Below are 24,527 nucleotides of genomic sequence, written 5' to 3' on the forward strand. Positions count from 1 at the left end.
TTGGTTATTTGCTTTGCCATAAAGAATATTACAATATTAAGAGTCAGGAAGAGGGGAGGAAGCTTTCATCATTTGTGGTTCATTGAAATAAACCTCTAACTGGAAAGTGAATTCCTAGACTTTGTCCAAAAGTATGTAACTTCTAGTCTGCAACAAAAAAAGAGAAAAATTAGATAACAGCCATTATAAAAAGTAGTCACAGGCTCCAGTTCTTGTACTGGTTTAGATTAGATTAGATTACTTACAGTGTGGAAACAGGCCCTTCAGCCCAACAAGTCCACACCGACCCGCCGAAGCGTATACCACCCAGACCCATACTCCTACATTTACTCCTTCACCTAACACTATGGGCAATTTAGCATGGCCAATTCACCTAACCTTTGGACTGTGGGAGGAAACCGGAGCACCCGGAGAAAACCCACGCAGACACGGGGAGAATGTGCAAACTCCACACAGAGTCGCCTGAGGCGACTCCACTTCATGCTAATGACTCACATTGGAGAAAGTGAGGACTGCAGATGCTGGAGATCAGAGCTGAAAAATGTGTTGCTGGAAAAGCACATGTCAGGCAGCATCATAGGAGCAGCAGAATCGACGTTTCGGGTATAAGCCCTTCTTCAGGAATGAGGAGGGTGTGCCAAGCAGGCTAAGATAAAAGGTAGGGAGGAGGGACTTAGGGGAGGGCGTTGGGAATGCAATAGGTGGAAGGAAGTTAAGGTGAGGGTGACAGGCTGGAGAGGAGTTGTGGTGGGGGGGGGAAAGAGAGGTCAGGAAGGTGATTGCAGGTGAAGAAGGCGGTGCTGAGTCAGAGGGTTGGGACTGAGAAAAGGTGGGGGGAGGGGAAATGAGGAAGCTGGAGAAATCTGCATTCATTCCTTGTGGTTGGAGGGTTCTTAGGCGGAAGATGAGGCGCTCTTCCTCCAGGCATCGTGTTGCCATGGTCTGACGGCCAAGGACCTGCATGTCCTTGGCGGAGTGGGAGGGGGAGTTAAAGTGTTCAGCCACGGGGCGGTTGGGTTGGTTGGTGCGGGTGTACTCACATCAACAGGTTACAGGGTGCTTGCTGATTATTAATGAATGTGTTGAAAAATGATCTTTGAATTAATGATTTGGCATCTTTCAGAATGGAAAAGGTGATATGTGAATTAATAAATACTTCAAATATTCAAACTTGAGACAGTTTAAACGCTCAGCAGTTGAATCTTTTTAATCCTTGGTATGTTTCTTGTTCAAATAAGTTTAACTGTTCACCTCTTAGTTCTCTTGGGGAGGTGGTGTTTTTGTGGCAATGTCTTAGGCTAGTAATCCAGAACTTCAGGATAATGCTTGGGGACATAAGTTCAAATTTTTACCTTAATTGATAGTGAAATTTGAATTGATTAACCAAAGCGTTTAGAATTTTAAAAAAAGTTAGGCCAATGGTGACCATGTAACCACAATTGTGGAAACTAGAAAATCTGCCGTCCTTCCCTGGCAGACATTTAACTCTAGAGTGACAGTGGCTGACTCTGAAAAAGGGATGGCTATAATTGAGACTAATGAGTGACATCCAATGTTCCCTCTAAGCCATATAACCACTCAGAGGATCTGCACACAGAGGCCCAAGTTCTAGAAGCAGTTATTGCTTGTGGACTTTGGGAGGTTATACAGTGGCAGGAATAGTTAGAGAGAATGTAGCTCACATCCCACGAACAACAAAAAACAAACAAATTCACTATCCCCAGCTGCAAGAAGGGACATGCCAGTAATTACCAGACTTCAGTAAGAGGGCAAAAGTGAGTACTGCAGATGCTGGAAATTAGAGTCAAGAGTTTGGTGCTGGAAAAGGATTCCTGAAGGGCTTTTGCTCGAAACATCGATTTTCCTGCTTCTCGGATGCTGTCTGACCTACTGTGTTTTTCCAGCACCACATTCTCGAGACTTCAGTAAGAGCCCTTATCTAGCTGGTGGGAACACATTTTAAACTCTGTGGCTTCCTCACCATTCAGTTAGCTGCTTACTTTTAGCAGGAGCTCCTGTGACCCTTGGCTGTGTACATCCAGAATTTAGTCAAGTATATGTCTGCTAAGAGGTATGTATGTATGTCTTTAGTGTGTCTTGCCAGGTTGGCCAAACAGAAACCAGAATTTAGATGTAGATTCCTCTTAATCATGGTTATAATACATGAAACCCACCATACAATGTCCTATCATGGAAGGATGTGTGAAGACAAGGGACCTGGACTATCCCAATGTCCACTGCCCAGTACAGGACAAAGACAGCAGCCAAAGGCAGTAAAAAAGGTCTTTGTTAACAGTTATGAACAAAGCAAAGTGAAAACACAGAACCATCAGCCTTGACCCTGTGCATGATGTCGCTGTATGCGCATATGATGTATAAAATTCCTCTCACTGCATCAGTTAGTTCAGTTTGAGGGGCAAGGCGATACCAACAGGTTTAATTCCTGTAACAACTGAGATGATCACGAAGGCCCTGCCTTCAAAACCTCATCCCTTTCCTGAGGTATGATAACCCCCAGGTTAAACTCAGTATCAACCATCTCACTCTAACAGAGCAGCCGATGGCAAAATATACTTTGTGTGTGAACAGACTGACAGAAGTAAAGCCATCCTTTAATTATTTGGTATACCTAAACTGTGTATCCCTGAGTGATGACTGAAGCTTATGGGATTTATATCTGGTTCTCCTTTGTTTCCTTACAGTTTGGGAAGCTATGCAGCGCTGCAGGGTGAGTTTTACTGCAAGCCTCATTTCCAACAGCTGTTCAAGAGCAAAGGAAACTATGACGAGGGCTTTGGCCGCAAGCAGCACAAGGAACTGTGGAAGCAGAAGGCAGCGGAGACTGACTCCAAGTAAAGATGATGCCACTGTTGGGGAAGGAGCAGCTGGTTGGCAGTGAGCAAAATGTGAAGCACTGACACAGTGTCTCTCTTTAATTGGGGACACAGCAGCTGCATTTCTTCAATCAGCTTTAGTGTGTAATTTAGGGGCCATTGCTAACATGGGGGAAGATTGCTGTGGTCACTGTGTGTAGCGACATTGTAAAAATGGTCATTAGGATTTCCTCTGGTTAGAAGAACTTTGAAAACACAGTATACACAGGTGTTACAAAGTCCAACCAGAGAATATCTTGCTGACTGGATTTAAATGTTGCTTCTAGATGTCAAATCAGACCTCATCATTCTGATTTAGGATTTATCTACCAATGTGGCAACAGAACTAAGAACAGCCTACTCCATCTCCATGCCATACAATTCAAACTGGAAATAAGGGACAAAAGTAAAAGCAGTATCGAGTTGCCTGAACTTTATAGGCCAGATTAACACTGGGACTTTGGGCTGTATATGACCACCTAACAATCCTGCGTTACACACAGCAATTCTTCCCTTGTCTACACATTGCTAATGTCTTTGGAATGATAGCCCACCTAGTGGGATCAGTTTGCAATTGCACAATATACTCTCAATAATATATTTCTTCTTAAAACAGGGTGGTTTTGTCACAGTGAAGTGGTTGTGCCAGATATTAAAACGGAGCTTTTTTGCAAACAATGTGAAAATGCACTGCCACCGACAAGTCCACTGTGACAGGTATCTTTTAGCAATCAAAGGTTTCAGTAAACACCATGGGAATCCTGGTGGATCACTCACACGGCTTGCTACAATGTAAATTTTCCTCATAACCCAGAGGGCAGTGCTCCCAACAAGATGGCCTTCAAATCAGATTGCTTTTGCCCAGTTCCTTCACAAAATAGAGGTCTGAAAATAGTGTCAGTTTGGTACCATAGGCCCTGTAACCCACCTGTACAGTCATATATTTTATCAAATTAACTAAATTATTCAAACTGCCTGGCCCCTACCCTTGTACTCCTGATCCCAGGTTAGAGAGAGCATGCAATTCCCAACTTGCTCTCCTCCCCCAACACACACAATGCAGAGATCCCCTTACAGAGCTCAGTACACACGAATCCACTGAAAAACAGTTAAGAAACAGTGCCTTCTCCTTACAGTGAGGGTCAATAACACTGTCACATTTGGAGGAGGGAGGTCACTGACCCCAGCCTTCATGAAGGACATCAGTAACCCCAACCCCAATGGAGGAGGCCAATGACCCCAGTTCACATGGTGGGGAGTAGCATCAGACCATAGGGAAGAGATCAGTGACGCTTCCTCCACGGAGCTGGTCAGTAACTCCTTCCCATACATGGATTCCTGATGAAGGGCTTTTGCCCGAAACGTCGATTTCGCTGCTCCTTGGATGCTGCCTGAACTGCTGTGCTCTTCCAGCACCACTAATCCAGAATATGGACGTCATAGAGCCATACACTTTGGTCCAACCAGTCCATGCCAAACATACTCCCAAACTAAACTAGTCCCACCTGCCTGCCCCTGGCCCATCTCTCTCCAAACCTTTCCTAATCATGTACTTATCTAAATGTCTTTTAAATGCAGAAACTAAGTCCTCATCCACCACTTCCTCAAGCAGTTCATTCCAAATGCAAACCACCCTCTATGTAAAAAGTTTGCCCCCATGTCTTCTCTACATTTCTCTTCTCTCACCTTAAAAATGTGCCCCCGGTCTTGAAATATCCCATCCTAGGGAAAAGACACCTACCATTAACCCTATCTATAGCCCTCGTGATTTAATAAACCTCTATCAGCATACCTCTCATTCTCCTATTCTCCAGTGAAAAAAATTCCAAGCCTTTCTTTATAACTCAAACCGTCCATACCTATCCAACATCCTGATAAATCTCTTCCGAACCTTCCCCAGCTTAATATCCTTTGTATAGCAGGGCGTCCAGAACTGCACACGGTAGTCAAGAACAAGCCTCACCAATACGACTTCCCAACTCCTATATACAAAGAACTGAGCAATGAAGGAAAGCATGCTAAACACCTTTTTAACCACCATGTTTATGACCCAAACTTCAAATGGACAATGACCTCCCTACCCCTGACATCCCAATAACTGTTTCAGTTTTTTGACGGCTCTGTTGTTTTCTCAGTAGCTGGCTTAACTTCTAGAAATGATGCATGTGATTTAATTGTGGGGAATTCAATGTGTTTATTGTTGTATTCTGATATCTCTGACCTTCAGAAGTGCACTCAGCCCCAAGCTCCTCAGACAGAATGCAATTTTCTTTTCCCAAATGAAACTGTGCCTCAGTAATGGGTTAAAAGTTGAGAATAATATTTTGGTACTTGATTGTTTAATATGCACATACCTATGCATTTTATATTACGGTTCATTAATCACAGATAGTTTCCAGGTTTCATTGAATGATTCAGCAGCCTTTTACACACTACTGATATTTTGTTTCCAGTCCAACATAGTACCCAAGAATACCTGTATCACTCACTCTCTGATCAAGTATTAAAATTATTTAGTACTAATCAGAGTAATAACCAGGAAGGATTTCAGGGATGATCACATGCCTCTGGTTTGCTTCCAGCATTCACCAAAATTATCAGAACATCCACATCATTTCCTTCACTCTTGAGATGAGGGAGCGGATAGATAACCTATATCTGACACTGTGCTACTCCGAATGGACTGACATTTGCCTTGCCCATAATCTCCAAATGCAATCTGTCCTGTGATGTCACTGACATTTAAAAGTCTGGATATTTGAGGCGCATGCGTGCATGGGCTGTGCTGCATTTCAGTGGCATGGACCAATTTCTGGGAGCACCAGGACTTTAGATGGAGAAAGTTACAGAAACATACCCAAGGGTGCCAAGAGTAGTAGTGAGGGTGGGGGCACAGGCAAGGCACATTCTCTCACTGTTATTTTTGTTTTCTGTCCCCATTTCGAGTCAGTCTAATGTATAAAATCCAAAGCACTAAATATTTTTAAACCACTCCCAGAACAATTCTATGCTCACAATAATCTGTTCAATTATCTCATTCCACAGTGACTGCCATCTGCTTTTTGAGCGGGAAGCTTAGACTGCAAATCATGTAAGCTTCATTGCTGTCTCACATTCCTGTCTATTTTGATTGTATTGCTCCAATATCCAAGGCCAAATCACAATGCCACAATAGTGTGTGAACCTGTTTTACACATCTCCACATACACCCTGTTGAGGCTGCTACCACCTACCTTTTTGTTACCTTACCTGGATTCTTAAACTTGCATTTGTACTTTTGTCAGAAGAGGCAGAAGGTGGAGAGCACAGTGTCTCCGCAGTGCTGGTCTCCTGGCTCCCAGCCCCTGCTTCCCATTAGCCCACTTCACAGTCTGTCTTTTGATTCCATCAGATTTGCACACTTGCTTAGTTCAACCAATAAACGGTTTCCTCCCCCTTTAGCTTCTGAATGTGTTGTTTGTTTTTGGCCGAGCTGGGAGCTGCTGTGAGGCCACACAGGGATGGGCAACATCAGCTTTCCCAGGAAGACCCAGGTCCGATAAAGAAAAAGGGAAAATACTTTGAAATCCATAGGCTGACAGCATCACTGAAGCAATATGTTCTGGAGGTAAATTCTATCCATTTTGTGGATCCCTATCCTGGAAAGGGATTTCGGTCTGTTGGGAGCTTCAATGGTTAGCTCTGCTGCAATTTTGTTTTTAATCGGTATGTATCCAAAGCCACTTCACATCCATAGTAAAATGATAGTAGTCCCACAGTCTAAGACATATGTTTTAAACTAGGATTGACTACTGGAATTGGTGACCTTTTTATACTCTTGCCCCAACCACCACCTATGTTCTATACATCTCTTCTGAGCTGCAACCTCTCCTTATACAATAAACAAAGGGGGAAATGTGGTCTTTCAATCCCTTTACCCTGTTCTGACATGCAATCACATCTTGCTAATTTTTATTGCAATTTCAATTCTTGCATTTTCTCCATATCCCTCAATATTCTTTCATATGTTTATCGATCTGTTTTGAAATCTTCAATGGCCCCAGCATTAGCAGATTTCTGATTCAATTCCATTGTCTTTTTGGATGAAGAAATGCTCCCTCACTTCATGCCTAAATGACTGAACTGTAATTTTGAAATTATATCATCTTGTTCTGGATTCCCCACCACAGCACTCAGCTTCTTTATTTCTGCTCTTTCAATCGTTCTATGAACAAACTACTGCCATCAACTTGACATGGCAAGCTTTTAAGGTTAGTGCAACCTAGAAATTAGATTTTTAAAATGTGACATTATTTTGAGGAAAGTCTATACTGCATGTGTAAATCTGTGATCAGCATTTTAAGATCTGATGGTGTATGATGTCTTCACAAAGTGAAACATTTCAAGTGCTGTTTTGTAATGGTTGCATGCATTGAATATATTGGTGATTCTTGTCCCTTAGACATGTGAGATCATCTTACTGAGAAGTGTGGAGCTTTGATTCCAGTTAACCAATTACACAGGATCTAATCAATGTTGGAATTAAAACGTTTTACAAATTAAATATTAACACAATAACCATACTTTGCACAGCTCTCTGATACAGCATATTTGTGGACATATTAGGCCTTTTTAAAAAACTAATGTTTTTAATAAAAGGGATCATGATAAACTGGCTAATGATTCGTGAACCTTGGCCTGTGGGTGGAGCTCTCTGCCTCAGAGTTTGCCAAATTGGTGGAGAACCCCTGCCTGCTGATCAATGTCCAGTCAATCCCAAGTTAAAGTGGATATCAGACAAGGATGGCATGGGCTCAAAATGGTGGCAAAACAGCTTTCAAAAATGTACCATCTACGTGAAGGAAGTCCCACTGAGCTAAAGCTTTGACACCTGTGGAACTGTACCCCGTTATGGGTTGACCAATTCACAAGAGGAAAGTGGGGAAAGAAAACAAAATGAATTTTAGGATCTCATGTTTCACTAAAAGGTCAGACAGGAAAAAGATTTCCCTAAAAGAAAGAATTAAAAAGCAACGGATGCGACATTATCCATGACACATTTTAAGAAATAATCCCTTCATTGTACATGCTGAATATGAAAAGCTCAATGCACTCAGGATACATAGAGTGTTAATATGCCATTTCAATCTACTTGTATTTACTATTAACTCCCTTGTTACAAAAGTGAGGATTTGTGGGTACATTTTGTGTATACTGTGAAAGGAATATAACACTGATTTTAAAATAAATAGACCTCTGCCATCTGGAGCATTTTGCTTTTGTAAATATGAATGGAAGTTTTGCAGTTCAAGATATAACCAAAGTATGACCATATGTCGATTAACACATCTGTCCCTCCCCACCTGAAATTATTTTGTTCAAACTTGATCTGTTTAGAAGTTGCGAAACAATTCATTGTTTCATTACCCACTCTCCACCCCACAAGCCATTCACTGAATATGCTTGCAGAGAGCTGTCACTGTCTGGTCACTGCATTTACAACTTACTGTTACATGTCTGATATCCCTTGGTGCACAGGCCTTATGAACATTGTATGTTTGTACCTTTTCTACTGTTTGTATCTCTGATCATGACTGTTAAAAGTGCTGCTTTTGAATCTGTGATTTCACTTCTGCTTTACAAATGTTAGAGTTTTTGACATTAAAATATACATTGTGTAACTCCGCATGTCGAATATGCTTTTAAAAAAAAAGAGGAAGGATGAATTCCTTTCATCCCTATAGCTGTCTTGGTTTCTTTGATTCCATGTTATTGAATATTAATGTCCAAACGTTTGGTTGCACAATGTGTACATCTACTTTACCAAAGCATTTTGGTAGCATGGTGGCACAGTGGTTGGCACTGCTTCCTCACAGCACCAGGGATCTGGGTTCAATTCAATCTGGGTGACTGAGAGAGTTTTCTCCGGGTGTTCCGGTTTCTTCCCACAATCCAATGAGGTGTCTGCTTTGTGGATTAGCCATGGGAAATACAGCGTTACAGGAATGGGGAGATGCATCCAGGTGGGATGCTGTTTGGAGGGTTGGTGTGAACTCACTGGGCCGAATGGTCTGCTTCCACGTTGTAGGGATCCTATGATTTTAAAATACCTCACTCAGACACCCCCCCGCCCCGCCCCCGCCCCGCCCCCCCCGCCCCCCCCCGCGCCCCCCCCGCCCCCCCTTGTTTGTTAAGACAGCATTTCAAAATCTTCTTTTCTGCCCCAAGGTTGCCTAGACGTTGCATATTGAACATTTCCATGGCTTCCTGCATAAATCCTCTCATCAACTTTGAACAGCCCAATTTTGTCTCCTGAAGGCTGTGAAATGTAACTGATGCTTCGTTAGCTTCACCAGAACAATGAAGATTGGTCACATTATCATCTTCCAGCACCTCGCCCTCACTCTCATCCACTTTCTGAAAAAACGTCCATACAATGTTCATCTTACACTTATCGGAATGGAACAACTGCATCTTCATCACCATAGCATACTACTTTTGGAATCTCCTATTCATTCACTGGGCATGGGCATTGCTAAGTGAGAAGTGGAGATTATACACCATTCAGTATCATTTGCAACTCCTCAAATGCTGACGTAATCTATGTCAACATGTAGCAAGAACTGGCCAGTATTCAGGCTTGGGCTGATAAGTGGTAAATAGCATATATGCCACACACATTCCTGACAATGACCATATCCAACAAAGAGAATGCAACCATTCCCTTTGACATTCAACTGCATAATCATTACTGAAGCATCCAGTATTAAAATCCTTGGAGTTCTCACTCACAAGAAACTGAACTAGACCATCTATATAACGAGGCTAAGAGGCAATTTTATATTGAGTAACTTAATTCATAACCTCCCAAAGCCTGTCCACCATATCTAAGGTAGAACACACAAGCGTTTGATGGAACACCTGTGCCTTGCCTGGGTGAGTGCAGCTCCAACAAAACTTGAAAAGCTCAACATCATGTGGAAAAGGAAGCCCACTAAACTGGAATCACATCAACCACCTTCAACATTCACTCTCTTCACCATCAATGGTAGCAACGTGTACCATCTACAAGATGCACTGCAGCAATACACCTTTGACAGCACATTCCAAACCTGCAACCTCTACCATCTATCAAGGCAAACGGCAGCAACTGCATGGGAACAGCAACTGCAACTGCTACCCTGACTTAGAACCAACTTGTTTTTCCTTCACAGGGCAAAATCCTGGCACCTCCCTCAGCAAAAGCTGTAGGCTCTCACTCTCCATGCAGCAGTTCAAGGTGGTGGTAATTAAGGATGGCTTAGCCAGTAACACCACATCCCATGAAAGAATATTTTCAAAAATGAATGCAGCATTCAGACATAGGTTGTTGTGGTTGTGTTCGCCAAGCTGGGAGTTTGTGTTGCAGACGTTTCGTCCCCTGTCTAGGTGACATCTCAGTGCTTGGGAGCCTCCTGTGAAGCGCTTCTGTGATGTTTCCTCCGGCATTTATAGTGATTTGTATCTGCCGCTTCCGGTTGTCAGTTCCAGCTGTCCGCTGCAGTGACTGGTACGTGCTTATTGATTGAATCTGTGGATGAGTGCCATACCTCCAGGATTTACCTGGTTGTTCTCTGTTTGGCTTGTCCTGGAACTGACAACCAGAAGCGGCAGATACAAATCACTATAAATACCAGAGGAAACATCACAGAAGCGCTTCACAGGAGGCTCCCAAGCACTGAGGATGTCACCTAGACAGGGGACGAAACGTCTGCAACACAAATTCCCAGCTCGGCGAACAGAACCACAACGAGCACCCGAGCTACAAATCTTCTCCCAAACTTTGATCAGACATAGGTGTCTGCTTCTTAAGTCTCTTTAGCTTCCTCTCATTTCAAAACATTCTTGAATCCCATTTCTAAAGCCAAGCCTTCAGTCATCCTACTTAATCATTCCTTGCTTTGTTTAGTGTTCATTGTCCACATCCACCTCCATCTGTGAAGCACCTGGCGATTTTCTTTCCCCTAAAGGGGTATTGCAAATGCAAACCGCTGTTAAATAAATTATGAAGCACTGTCTCTCATTATCTTGCAGTGCCCAATACTGCAGTCAGCAAAAAACAAAATCAATGGCTAATAAAATGAATTTCCAGTTGATTTTTACTTGCTGGTGTTTAGCAAGGAAACAGTACTGATGGGTACAATAGAAGAATACCTTAAACAAATTCAACATTCTGGAGAAATTCAGTAGGCCAGTCAGATCTGAGGAACAAGAAACAGAGTCAATGTTTCAAGTGCAATATGACTTGATCAGAATTGTCTCTGTTTTTAAAAGAATACCCTTTTCCTCTTCGAGTAATGTTGTGGCATCTTTTGTTCTCAATTTCTGTTCTCTTAATGACAACAAAAATGTCATCCACATATCTGATCCAGAGCTTGGGCTTGTGTTAGGGCTGTTTGTTTCAGTCTTTGCTATGAGCCCAGAAAAGGGTGAGCCCGTAGGTGTCCTATTGATCTGTTCACTGAACTCAATGATTAGCTCCAGAGGCTGCAGAGTCCCCAAACAAAAATAAATTGTTCTTCAAGCTTGCGTTGTTTCCGTATTTGTTCTTTAATATCTCTGCTGAACAAAAATGTATCTATCTAGATTTAAAATTAACAACTTTGAGCTACAGGAAGAGGCTGAATAGGCTGGGGCTGTTTTCCCTGGAGTGTCGGAGGCTGAGGGGTGACCTTATAGAGGTTTACAAAATTGTGAGGGGCATGCATAGGATAAATAGACCAAGTCTTTTTCCTGGGGTGGGGGAGTCCAGAATTGGGGATCATAGGTTTAGGGTGAGAGGGGAAAGATATAAAAGAGACCTAAAGGGCAACCTTTTCACACAGAGGGTGGTACGTGTATGGAATGAGCTGCCAGAGGATATGGAGGAGGCTGGTACAATTGCCACATTTAAAAGGCATTTGGATGGGTATATGAATAGAAAGGGTTTGGAGGGATGACAGGTGGGACGAGATTGGGTTGGGATATCTAGTTGGCATGGACGGGTTGGACCAAAGGTCTGTTTCCATGCTGTACATCTCTGACTGTATGATTTCACACAACACCAAGATACAGTCCAACAGGTTTATTTGGAATCACTAGCTTTTGGAACGCTGCTTGTTCATCAGGTGATTGTGGAGAGTAAGATTGTAAGCCACAAAATTTATAGCAAAAGTTTCCAGTGTGACGTAACTGAAATTATATATTGAAAAAGACCCGAATTGTTTGTTAAGTCTCTCACCTTTTAGAATGACCATGTTGGTTTCAGTTCTTTCACATGTAAATCGCAAAACTTTTAAAAAATTATATTCGCAAGTGAACGTCAACTGGTCTCATTGTTGGCCCAGATAAGGTATTGAAGGTGTTAACTCCCTGTGAGGCTGTCTGTGCCACAATGGTCAGACTGATTCTAATCTAAAAAACGGAATTTCAGAATCTTACATGGATTCATGCAGTTTTTGAGGAGAGTAAAATGTAATTCTGCAAGTATTCTTGATTCTTTAATTGTAATTCTTCAATTGACAAACCTCTAGCCAGAGAGACATTAGCCAACCTCTTGGACAAACAAAACAGATGACACAATGGGGAAACCAACAAGGACTGTACTAGACCTGCACTAGATGACGCACTTCACATTCAACAACCAAACAGAGAGTCAGAGATGTACAGCATGGAAACAGACCCCTCAGTCCAACCTGACCACGCCGACCAGATATCCCAACCCAATCTAGTCCCACCTGCCAGCACCCGGCCATATCCCTCCAAACCCTTCCTATTCATATACCCATCCAGATGCCTTTTTTTTAATAGATATTTTTATTGAAATTTAACATTTTTGCAAATTTACAAAAATAAACAAAACTCTCAAATACAAACATTGATGTACAATTAAATCATATATACAATTGTCATAATTTAACAAAGAAAAAAGAAAGAAAACAAAAAGAGAAAAAAAAACGAAAAAAGAAAAAAAAACTCAACTTTCTACTAATCTAACCTATAACTAACCAGAGTGTATACCTAAGTCTCTTACATGCTCGGAATGTATAAACATCAAATATAATAAAACCCGTATTCGCGCAGGATTCCTCTCCCAAGGGGCCCCGGAACAGCCCGGTCTGAAATCTTCACTAAATAAAAGCCCTTGTTAGGATAGCTGAAATATCTGCATTTATATAATTCAAAAAGGGCTGCCATATTTTATAAAATAATTCAGTCTTTCGGTGCACCATATTTGTGAGGAGGTCAAGGGGGATATATTCCATAATTAATCTGTGCCAATTTGAAAGTCCAGGGGGGCCCTCAGCCACCCAGTTCACCAAAATATTTTTCCTTGCACAGAAAGAGAGAATAGAAAATAGTCTCTTCCCATGCATATCCAGAGATGAGAGGTTCGAAAAGCCCAAAAGGAGAGATACAGGGTCCACCCTAATTTCCGTTCCTAAAATTTCTGTCAGGGTATTTGCCACTTTAGTCCAGTATCTGCGGATTTTCTGACAAGTCCACAGACAATGTGCAAGAGTACCCACCTCTATTTTGCATTTGGGACACATTGGAGATGCTCCTGCCTTAAATTTTGCCAGTCGAGCCGGAGCTATATGGGCCCTATGAAGTATCTTTAGTTGGATAGCCCGAGTTCTGTTACAGATAGCAATTCTTCTAGCATTTTCCCAAATGTCATTCCACATATCCTCAGAGATTTCTAGCCCCAAGTCCTGCTCCCATGTTTTAAGCAGGTCATCCATGTCTCCTGAGACTCCATCATGTAGCAAATGGTATATAGTACTAACGGAGGATGCCCCCGCTGGTCGTAAGACATTACGTTCTCTGTCTGATTTATAAAGACTATCTATTAATGTAGTCTTCCTCTGTATATAATCTCGAACTTGGAAGTATCGAAAGAGATCCCCATTAGGTATTCCGAATTTCAGACGCAGCTGCTCAAAGGACATCAGGATCCCATCTTTAAATAGGTCCCCTAAGCATGAGATGCCCCTGGATCTCCAGAGTTTAAAGGTGGCATCTGTAATCCCCGGTTGGAATCCCCATGCGCCTACTATTGGTGCATGAGGGGATGTTTTATGTGAGTTACCCTCATTTTGCCGCATTATATTCCAGGCCTTAATTGTGTTTAATATTATGGAATTTTTACAGTGGTCTGTAATGATTTTCCTCTTATCTGAAAATAAAAGGTTAATAAGTGGGTATTTTACTTGGGAGGCTTCGATATCCAGCCAAATTGATTGTGGATCAGATGAAACCCAATCAGCTATGTAACTTAGTAGGGAGCTTAACTGATAATTCCTAAAGTCTGGGAAGTCCAGTCCTCCCCTTGCCTGTGGAAGCTGTAGCTTCTTCAGCTTAATAAGGGGCCGTCTATGGTTCCAAATAAAGGAGCCCAACCAGCCATATAATTTACGTAGGGCTAGCCTTGGCAGCATCAGCGGGAGCATTCTCATAGGATATAAGAGACGGGGCAGAACATTCATTTTAATTAGTGCTATTCTCCCTAGCCAGGAAATCGGAAGGTCTCTCCATCGCTGGAGGTCCTGCCTTATCCTTTCCATTAATTGTACAAAATTAGCCCTATACAGCTGATCAAATACTGGCGTGATAAAAATACCTAAATGTAAGAAGCCCTCCAGGGACCAACGGAAGGGAAAAGGGGATCCGTCCATTAAGTGGGGTATCATAGCCAGACCACCCATTGGCATGGCTTCCGATTTTGAAAACCAGATGCCTTTTAAATGTTGCAATTGTACCAGCCTCCACCACATCCTCTGGCAGCTCATTCCATACACGTACCACCCTCTGTGGAAAGGTTGCCCCTTAGGTCTCTTTTATATCTTTCCCCTCTCACCCTAAACCTATGCCCTCTAGTTCTGGACTCCCTGATCCCAGGGAAAAGACTTTGCCTACTTACCTTGTCCATGCCCCTCAATTTTGTAAACCTCTATAAAAGGTCACCCCTAAGCCTCCGATGCTCCAGGGAAAACAGCCCCAGCCTGTTCAGCCTCTCTCTATAGCTCAAATCCTCCAACCCTGGCAATATCCATTTAAATCTTTTCTGAACCCTTTCAAGTTTCACAACATCCTTCCGATAGCAAGGAGACCAGAATTGCATGCAATATTCCAACAGTGGCCTAACCGTTGACCTGTACAGCCGCAACATGACCTCGCAACTCCTATACTCAATACTCTGACCAATAAAGGAAAGCATACCAAACGCCGTCTTTCACGATCCTATCTACCTGCGACTCCACTTTCAAGGAGCTATGAAGCTGCACTCCAAGGTCTCTTTGTTCAGCAACTCTCCCAAGGACCTTACCTTTAAAAGGTCCTGCTAAGATTTGCTTTCCCAAAATGCATTTATCCAAATTAAACTCCATCTGCTACTTCTCAGCCCATTGGCCCATCTGACCAAGATCCCGTTGTAATCTGAGGTAACCTTCTTTGTTGTCCACTACACCTCCAATTTTGGTGTCATCAGCAAATTTACTAACTATACCTCTTATGCTCGCATCCAAATCATTTATATAAATGATGAAGAGCAGTGGACCCCCTCATTGCAGAAAATGCTATTCGTTACAGTGCCTGTGTTTCTTACGCAAAATCTTAAATCTGTGCTCCTATTCCTTGAACTCAGTTCATTGAAGGTTTTCACCCTCAATCTCATCTAAACTAACTGAATCAATTCCACCCATGGTCTCTTCTGATTGAAGGAGAACAACCCCAACTGCAGCCACCATCCCGAGTGTCATTGTGGTAAACTTTATCTGTAACGTTTCAAGGACCCCAACATTTTTGAAGCATGGTGACCATAGTTGGACACAATACTCTAATCGGGGCCCAATCAGAGCTTTATCAAGGTTCAACATAACTTCCCTTCCTTTGGATAGATCCCACGTTTTGCTTCCTTTAAAAGATCAAGATGCACACTCCCCTGGTCCTTCTATTCCTGTACACTCTTTAGAATTGTGCCATTAGGCCTATATTTCATGTCACTGTTTTTTGTGCTAAAATGCATCACCTCATTTTTCTGTCCTAAATTCCACCTATCCCTTCTCTGACCACACTGGTTGCTTACCAATGTCCTTTTGCAGGCCATTCAAAATCTCAACATTCGCTACGCCTCCAAATTTGACATTGATAAATTTTAAAATTTGACTCAACATTCCAAGAGTTGAACAGGGTGGTGCTGGAAAATCATAGCAGGTCAGGTAACATTCAAGGAGCAGGAGAGTCTACATTTTGGGCGTCACCCAAAGAATGTGGAGAGGGATGGGGTAATGAGAGAAAATAGAGGGATGGGGGTGGGGCTGGCAGTGGGTGGAAGGTAGGTGGGGATAATTATGTTAGGTCAGTGGGGAGGGTGGAGCGGATGGGTGGGAAGGAAGATGGACAGGTGGGACAGGTCAAGATGGCAGAGTCGAGTTGGAGGGTAGGATCTGGGACAAGGTGTGGGGAGATTTGGTGAAGTCAATGTTGATGCAATGCGGTTGAAGGATCCCAAGGCGGAAGGTGAGGCATTGTTTCTTCAGCCAAACGGGTGGCTTTGATGTGGCAGTGGAGGTGGCGCAGGACTTGCATGTCCATGAGGGAGTGTGACAGCGAGTTGAAGTGGTTGGCCACAGGGCAATGGGGTTGTTTGGTGCGGGTGTCCCAGAAGTGTTCCCTGAAACACTCCACGAGTTGGAGTCCTGTCTCAACAGCGTAGAGGAGATCACAGAGAGCAACGGACACAGTAGATGAGGTGGGTAGATGTGCAGTAAGATCTCTGCCAAATGTGGAAGGCTCCAGTCGGGCCTTGGATGGAGGTGAGGGGAGAGGTTTGGGTGCAGGTTTTACACCACCTGTGGCAACTGGGCAAGGTGCCAGGAGTGGAGGGGCATGTATCTAATGAGGGAGTCACAGAGGGAATCATCTGTGGGGTAGGGAGGGAAATGTATTCTTACTGGTAGGGTCTGTCTGTAGGTGGTGGAAATGTCAGAGTGTCAGAGGATAATGCGCTGTACCTGGAGATTAGTGGAGTGGATGGGGAGGACCTGGTTTTGGGGCACGGGGGTGATATTATAGTTACAGTTGGAAGGGTCAGATTAGAGGGCAGAGTTGTGGCAACTGGAGGAGATGCACTGGAGGGCATTGTTGATCACATGGGAGGGAAAATTGCAATCCTTGAAATGTGAGGACACCTGGCATGTCCTGGAATGGAATTGCTCCTCCTGGGAGCAGATACATTGGAGACGTAGGAATTGGGAGTAAGAGATCGCAATTTTACAGCGATTGGGGGGGTGGGGGGGGGGGGGGGGGAGAGATGTGGGAGGAAGTGTAGTCAACCTAGCTGTGGGAATGGGTGTGTTTGAAATAAATAGGAGAAAGTGAGGGCTGCAGGTGCAGTCGAGAAAAGCTCAGCCAGTCAGGCAGCATCCGAGGTGTGGAAGAATCGACATTTTGGGCATGAGCCCTTCAACAGGAATGAGGCTTGGGAGCCAAGAGGGTAGAAAGATAAATGGGAGGGGGTGGGGCTTGGGAGGAGTAGAGACAGTAGCTGGGAGTGCAATAGGTAGATGAAGGTGGGGGTAATGATGATAAGTCAGTCAGAGGGGATGGTGGAGCAGGTAGGTGGAACAGGTCATGTGGGCAGTGCTGAGTTGGAAGTTTGGAACTGGGATAAGGTGGGGGGAGGGGAAATGAGGAAACTGGTGAAATCCACATTGATGCCCTGGGGTTGGAGGGTCCCAAGGAGGAAGTTAAGGTGTTCCTCCTCCAGGCGTCGGGTGGTGAGAGAGTGGCCATGGAGGAGGCCCAGGATGTGCATGTCCTTGGTGGAGTGGGAGGGGTATTAAAGTGTTCGGCCACGGGGTGGTGGGTTGCTTCATGTATGTAACCTGGCGATGTTCTCAGAAGCGTTCTGTAAGTAGGCACCCCGAATACCCAACGTTGAGGGGAATGCATCGGGAGAAACAGATACAGTAAATAGCATACAGTAAACGGACAGAGTGGAAGAGCAGATGAAACTTTGATGGATGTGGAAGGCTCCTTTGGGGCCTTGGATGGAGCTGAGGGGAGAGGTGTGGGCGCAGGTTTTGCAATTCTTGCAGTGGCAGGGGAAGGTGCCGGGAGGGGAGGATGTGATGGTGGGGAGATGTGGACTTGACAAGAGAGTCACGGAGGGAATGGTCTTTACGGAATGCTGAAAGGGATGGGGAGGGAAATATATCCCTGATGAGGGGGATGTTTTGTATGTGGCAGAAATGGCGAAGGATGATGTGTTGTATCTGGAGGTTGGTGGGGTGGAAGGCGAGGACCAGGGATTCTGTCCTTGCTGCGGTTGGAGGGGTGGGGTTCGAGGGCTGAGGTGCAGGAAGTGGAGGGCATCATCGACCATGTGGGAGGGGCAATTGCGGTTTTTGAAGACAACAGCCATCTGGTGTGTTCTATGGTGGAACTGGTCCTTCTGGGAGCAGATGCAGTGGAGGTAGAGGAATTGGGAGTAAGAGATAGCGTTTTTACAGGTGGCAGGGTGGGAGGATGAGTGTTAAAAAAAAGCAAATTATTGCGGATGCTGGAATCTGAAACTGAAAGAGAAAATGCTGGAAAATCTCAGCAGGTCTGGCAGCATCTGGGTCAGAGGGTCAGTTAGACTCGAAACGTCAGCTCTTTTCTCTCCTTACCGATGCTGCCATACCTGTGAGATTTTCCAGCAGTTTCTCGTTTGGTTTCAGATTCCAGCATCCGCAGTAATTTGGTTTTACCCAGTGTTTAACCCACTGCCACCTCTCTTCCAGGAATGCCTACCCTGAAAAAGCACTACTCTTCGACAGGATTTTCGTTTGTCTCTCCCCCCGCCCCGTCCACCTTCACTGCTTTCCTTTTCTCTGTGTTAGAGAAGGTATTTACTAAGACTCACTTTAAAACATATAGCAATCTATCTTTGTGTATGCGACATTGTACCACCCTAGCAGAGGAACACCACAGCACTCCAGGACAAAACTAGACAATGATCAATGGGGAAAGACTGATAAAGTTTTAGGATTCAAAGCACAGAAACTGGCAATTCAGCCCAACTGGTCTATGCCTATGTTCATGCTGAGCACAAGCCTCCTCCCATCTTACCACGTCAATAAATTCTGCTCCTTTCTTGCCCAAATAGTTATCTAGCTTCACCTTGGATCCATGATTCTATTCTTAACTATTCATGAGGTTACAAAGTCCACTAAGGAAAAGCTGATAAGGTTGTTTCCCAAAAGCCATGCCACAGGGATGTTAGACAGCAGTAAATAATGGTCATTGGCTCTCCTAAATGCAACTGTGACCCCAATACAAAAACAAGACATATCTGTTAGCGTGACTCAGTCAATGAGGCTATGGGACATTTTTCAGTCCCTCAGTGGTCCTTGATGGAACTCCAAGAACAAAGCTGAAATGGACAGTTGTCTTCAATGTTATTATATATGCTGCCCTTGTACTTACTGGGTGTGGGGATAGGAGGGGTGAGATACCTGCTCTTCTCTCCTACTGATTTGCCTGCTTATGTTTCACAGCCTGTTTGCTGTAATATAACTGTGAGCAGGCAGGAAACTCAATCTGCTGGAAGAACAGGTTTATACAATTTTGTGGTTATGGCTTCTTTACTTCAACCGTCACATACATCGTCTGTTGTATTTGATGTACCTGGGATTGACCATGTTCCTGAAAGAGGTCACCCATGTAGAATCCATGGCAATGAGTGGGAGAGGCTGCAGCCTGAGATCAGGAACTTGTCCACAACCCTGGATAGAGAACAGCAGCAAGGATTCTGATCTGTCCTTCTCCCCCGAGAACACAGTTAGCAAAAGACTGTGGGTAAACACCAGGGTAGACAGCAAATCTCCAATTTATTCTTGGGGGTTGTAGAGTCATGAGATTGCCCTAAATCTGCAGTGACTAAAGAGGTCACCAGAGAAAATGTTCAGCCCAATCGGCTAGACTTCAGACACAATGCAGATATCATGCTGAGATCTCAATATTTCTTCAGTTGTATCACAGTAAATATATTCAACAGCCTGTTTGAGACACCAGGGTAGACAACAAATCTCCAATTTATTTCCTCCATTCCTGGGTCAGTGAATATAGCATAAACAGTTATCTCTTCCACACATGACAAGTACCTTTACAGTACTATATGTGCTATATACAGTGCTATAAAGTTGGGTGCATGTGCCCTGACTCAAATTCCTTTCCTGCTGTGACCACTGAAAAAAAAAAAGGACACTCCTGACAACCTCAAACCCCAACCCCACTGTTTCTAGAGCAGCACGATTACCTCAATGGCTCAATCTTTGAAAAACCACATTCCCCTTCACAGTATAACTGTTTACATTTTGATAACTGTTTACTCACCACTGACAAAATGTCATGCAAGATGACACACAATAACTACACCATTTAATAAAGAGATTCCTGGTAAGGGTTTTGCAAACGTCAAGACAGACCGACCATTTTGTAACAGAATTCAGCTTGATGACAGAGATACATCATGCTTCCTTCTACTACTCCTGCAATTTTCAATGTTTATCCTATTTTTATGTTTAATGTAGATGTTTACAAGCTGATGTTGGGATTTTGACTGAAAGTATTGTTGAGTGAGCCCAATACGTTGCTGGGAATTGATTGAAAATAGTTTGCTTGGGTTGGAGATCTTGGCATGAAATCCGTGAGGTCGCTTTAGTGGAGTTAACTGCTGATGTCAGTTATGATCTAATTCAAGCAGCTATGTCAGTAACCAAGGATGTCTCTGCACTACAAGAGCGCTCAGACATCCGGAGAGGGATACTTGATTGCCCTCACACACTACAACGCTCAGTTAAAAGCAACCCAGTCCCAATCTTAACTACAGTTGTTGTTCATGCACCGATAATGCACACTTACACATACCCACTGCTCAGCTATACATCCTCAGCACACATTTGGAAAAGTACGCACATACTTACATGGAGGTAGACCATATACAGATATGCAGGTTGCATTAACTTGCACCTGTATATGCTACAAAAGGTTACATAAACATGTATATTCTGCAGAAACATGCATGCTCACCTTCTGACGCACACAATTGCATACATACACAAGATTTGAAACTCCACAGCCATATCTCCTTCCTCAGTGACCGTCTTCACCTCTGACTTACTCCACATGGATTTCAACTCAAATTCCACCCTGCATGCAGCCTCTAGGATTACAGGTACTAGGGCTTTGACAAAGGGTCAGTTAGACTCAAAACAGGAAGGGAAGGGAGGTGTCTGAGATGGTGCAGGTGAACTTAAAATTGTGGTGAAACATGTTGGTGAAATTGATGAACTGTTCAAACTCCTCGTTGAAGCACAAGGTGGCGCTGATACAGTCATAGATGTAGCAGAGGAAAAGGTGCCAGTGTAGCTGTGGAAGATGGACTGTTTCACATACCAACGAAGAGACAGTCATAGCTGGGGCCCATGTGGATGCCCATGGCTACCCCTTTAGAGTGGAAGTAAGAGGATTCAAAGGAGAAATTGAAAGGGAGAACCAGTTCAGCCAAATGAATGAGTGGTGCCCCAAACGTATGTGGGGGGGTTCCTGGACCGGGGCAGTACCAAGGTATGTGAAGGTCAGTTCGGTGGGGCAGGAGCAGGTGAAGATGATAGTTAGCTGGGGCAGTCAGGCTTGTGGTTCTTGGGTGTGAGGTAAAACTGGGTGGTGCAAGGTTCCTGAACTATGAGGTCAGAAGCTGTGGTTGAGAGATCCCCTGAGGTGATGAGGTTGTGTACAATCTGGGAGATGATGGTTTGGTGATGGGAGGGAAGGTCATGGTCAAGGGGGCAGTAGGAGGTGGTGTCTGTGAGTTGGCACCTGGCTTCAGCAGTGTAGAGGTTAGTGTGCCAAACTACTACTGTGCTCCCCTTTGTCTGCCGGTTTGATGGTGAGGTTGGGGTTGGAGCGGAGGGAGGGGAGGGCTGCGTATTGCAAGCATGAGAGGTTGGGATGGATGAGGGGGGGTGGACAGGTTGAGGTCGTCAATGTCCTGGCAGCAGTTGGAAATAAAGAGATGAGGGTGGGTGACAGACCAGCACGGGGTGTCCAGGTGGCTAGGGTGTGTTGGAGGCAGGAGAAACAATCCTTGGATGGTAGGTGGGAGTCTTGTTGGGAAACGCAAGCCCAGAGGAGCAGCAAGAAATGTTCGATGTTGCAACACGTGTCAAATTCGTTGATGTGGGAGTGGAGGGTAATGAAGGTAAGGTCTTTGCTGGTACTGATCATTCATTCTCAGTGAGGTAGTCGCGGTCTTTGGGGGAGAACGGTGAAAATACTGTAGGGCTGGGAGCTAGGAGCTGGGGTGCAGACTGTAGCTGGAGTGAACGTGATAGTAGAGAGACCAAGGGTGACGTCACTTGTGGAAGTGATACACAACCTGGGTGTCAGGAAGGTGGGGGTAGGAAGAATGCAGAGCTGGTAACTATGGGATCCATGGCAGCGGAAGTGGTGAACCATTCAACTCCTCATGGGAGCATGAGGTGGTGCCAATACAGTCAAGGTTGCAGAGGAAAAGGTGGAGGTGGTGCTGGTCTAACTGTGGAAGATGGACTGTTCCACATACCCTATGGAGAGGCAAGCATAGCTGTGGGTGCCCATGACTGCCCCTCTGGTCTGATGCTAGTGGGAGGATTTGAAGGAGAAATTGTGGAGGGTGAGGACCAGTTCAGCCAATCGTATTAGTACTGGCAGAGACAATAGGTTAACAGGGGCAGTCAGGTTTGTGGATTTTGAGTAAGAGGTAGAATTGGGCAGTGCAGTGTTGACCTAGGTCTTCACCTGGTATTGCGCCCCCCAATAAGTTTGCATGCAGTTCGAACATTCTCCTTGTGTCTGCATAGGCTTCCTCACACAGTCCAAAGACTGTGCAAGTTAGGCAGATTGGCAATGCTGAATTGTCCATAATGTCCAGGCTTGGCGGAACGTCAGGTTATAGGGATAAAGCCTGGGTGGGATCCTCTTCAGAGGGTTCATGCAAACCTGTTGGGCCAAATGGCCTGTTTCCACACTGTATGGACTCTATGATGAAGCATGGTTTTTGGAATGAGAAATAAATATGGTCAGAATTTTTACACACAAGAAGATGTAAAAGCCTTACCACTCTTAACACAAGCAAAGCAGAGAAATGATCAAGAGTTGAAGAACAGCAGAAGGGAAACAATATCAGATTGCTGGACTCCTCCAGTATAATGCATGTCAGTAGGAATTGTGAGAAACAAAGCTCACTCACTTCAATAATTTCAGTCTGAGACAAGATCTAAATCAGTAGTGTATTTATTTCACACTTGCAAGTGGGTGTGATGTCCACAAGGCAGGGACAAAACACACTGAATTCAACAAATACTCGATATTTATATAATTTGGTTCCTACATTTTAAAAAAAATTTCATTGTTTCCCCCAGTTACATCCTCCACTTCCCCAAGACCGGTACCCATTATTCCTGATTTATCTCTTGCCTTATCCGGCCTTGTCTGTGACAAAATGCTTATTTCTGGCCTCACAAGGCTGTTTGACCTCATCCCATTCTTTGCTTACCATTATCTACTCCTTCCATCTGTGCCATCCCTCTCAGCATCTTATCATTAAGACTCTTTTAATTGGGGTTTATTCCTGTGTTTCTGTAAAAGTGGGAAATTGATGTTTATACAGGCATATCTAGTTTAACTGCCTCTCTTCACAGCATTTTATCTAGTGTTTCTACTATTTCTAATATTGTTTTGCAGTCCCATTTCTTTCTTACATACATTTTTACCTAATACAAAAAAATTATGCATTTCCTCCACATCGTTCCCATTCTTGTTAACTCAGCTCTTGGCTGAAACAATTACACACTGCTGTGAGTTCATTTACTTTATATAAGCAATCATAACTGCAGAAGTAACATTAATTTACCTATATTCCACAGAATGAAGAATTTTCAGACATACTGAGAGCATTATTCAAGCTAAAAATGTATGGGACACATGACACCAGGTTTTTTTTAAACTTTGTTTAACTTTATACACCCCAGTCCAACACCAGCACCTCCAAATCATGGGACACATGAGTAGCACTAAGTCTAACAAGACAGTGCCGCCTCTAGACACTGAATATCTAGGACAACCTGAGGCATGATGACCACAGAGCTCTGACTGACAGTGTGGATCAGAAAGTGGTTTCCATGGCTACCCCCCACCCCCAGGGGCTGACCTGCTGCTGGAGCACCACTCACTCTCCTCACACTCTTCATTCAGGACCTTACCTCTGCTCATATCGACATCTCCCACCGCAACGCGCTCCTAAACCTTTCAGCCCTTCTATTCTCCTCCTTAAACCACTCCATTTTATTTCAGCCATTTCCTCACTTCCGCCATGAAGGCACTTAACGTCTGCACTTTCCCGCGCTGCGCATGCGTCTGCCTGCCCCCTCGGTCCCGGTTCTGCGCATGCGTCTGCCTGCACCCCTCCGTCCCGGTTCTGCGCATGCGGAGCCGGCAGAGGTTCCGGGCCCGGTACTCTACGCAGGCGCATCCGGCCACAGCGACCGGGCCCGGTACTCTACGCAGGCGCATCCGGCTGTGGTCGCCGGCCCCCGGCGCGCTGCGCGTGCGTGGCCCACAGGAGGCCGG

At 44.3% G+C, this 24,527-nt stretch overlaps 1 protein-coding gene and 1 long non-coding RNA gene across 2 annotated transcripts in view; one reads left to right on the forward strand and one right to left on the reverse strand.

The window, feature by feature from the left end:
- limd2 (LIM domain containing 2) overlaps positions 1-8,533 on the forward strand; it is a 78,833-nt gene extending 70,300 nt beyond the window's left edge. Inside the window, exon 4 of the mRNA XM_060848710.1 lies at positions 2,703-8,533. Within this exon, the coding sequence (XP_060704693.1) occupies positions 2,703-2,856 (154 nt within the window). The 3' untranslated portion in view covers positions 2,857-8,533. The remainder of the gene's footprint in view (positions 1-2,702) is intronic.
- Positions 27-24,258, reverse strand: LOC132830835 (uncharacterized). Its single transcript, XR_009646444.1, has 3 exons — positions 24,161-24,258; positions 23,455-23,537; positions 27-147 (listed from the first exon to the last, which is right to left on the reverse strand). It is a non-coding gene; the product is annotated as an uncharacterized LOC132830835 (long non-coding RNA).
- Positions 24,259-24,527: the final 269 nt, after the last annotated feature.

The sequence above is a fragment of the Hemiscyllium ocellatum genome, chromosome 32, assembly GCF_020745735.1.
Source record: "Hemiscyllium ocellatum isolate sHemOce1 chromosome 32, sHemOce1.pat.X.cur, whole genome shotgun sequence".
Taxonomy (NCBI): domain Eukaryota; kingdom Metazoa; phylum Chordata; class Chondrichthyes; order Orectolobiformes; family Hemiscylliidae; genus Hemiscyllium; species Hemiscyllium ocellatum.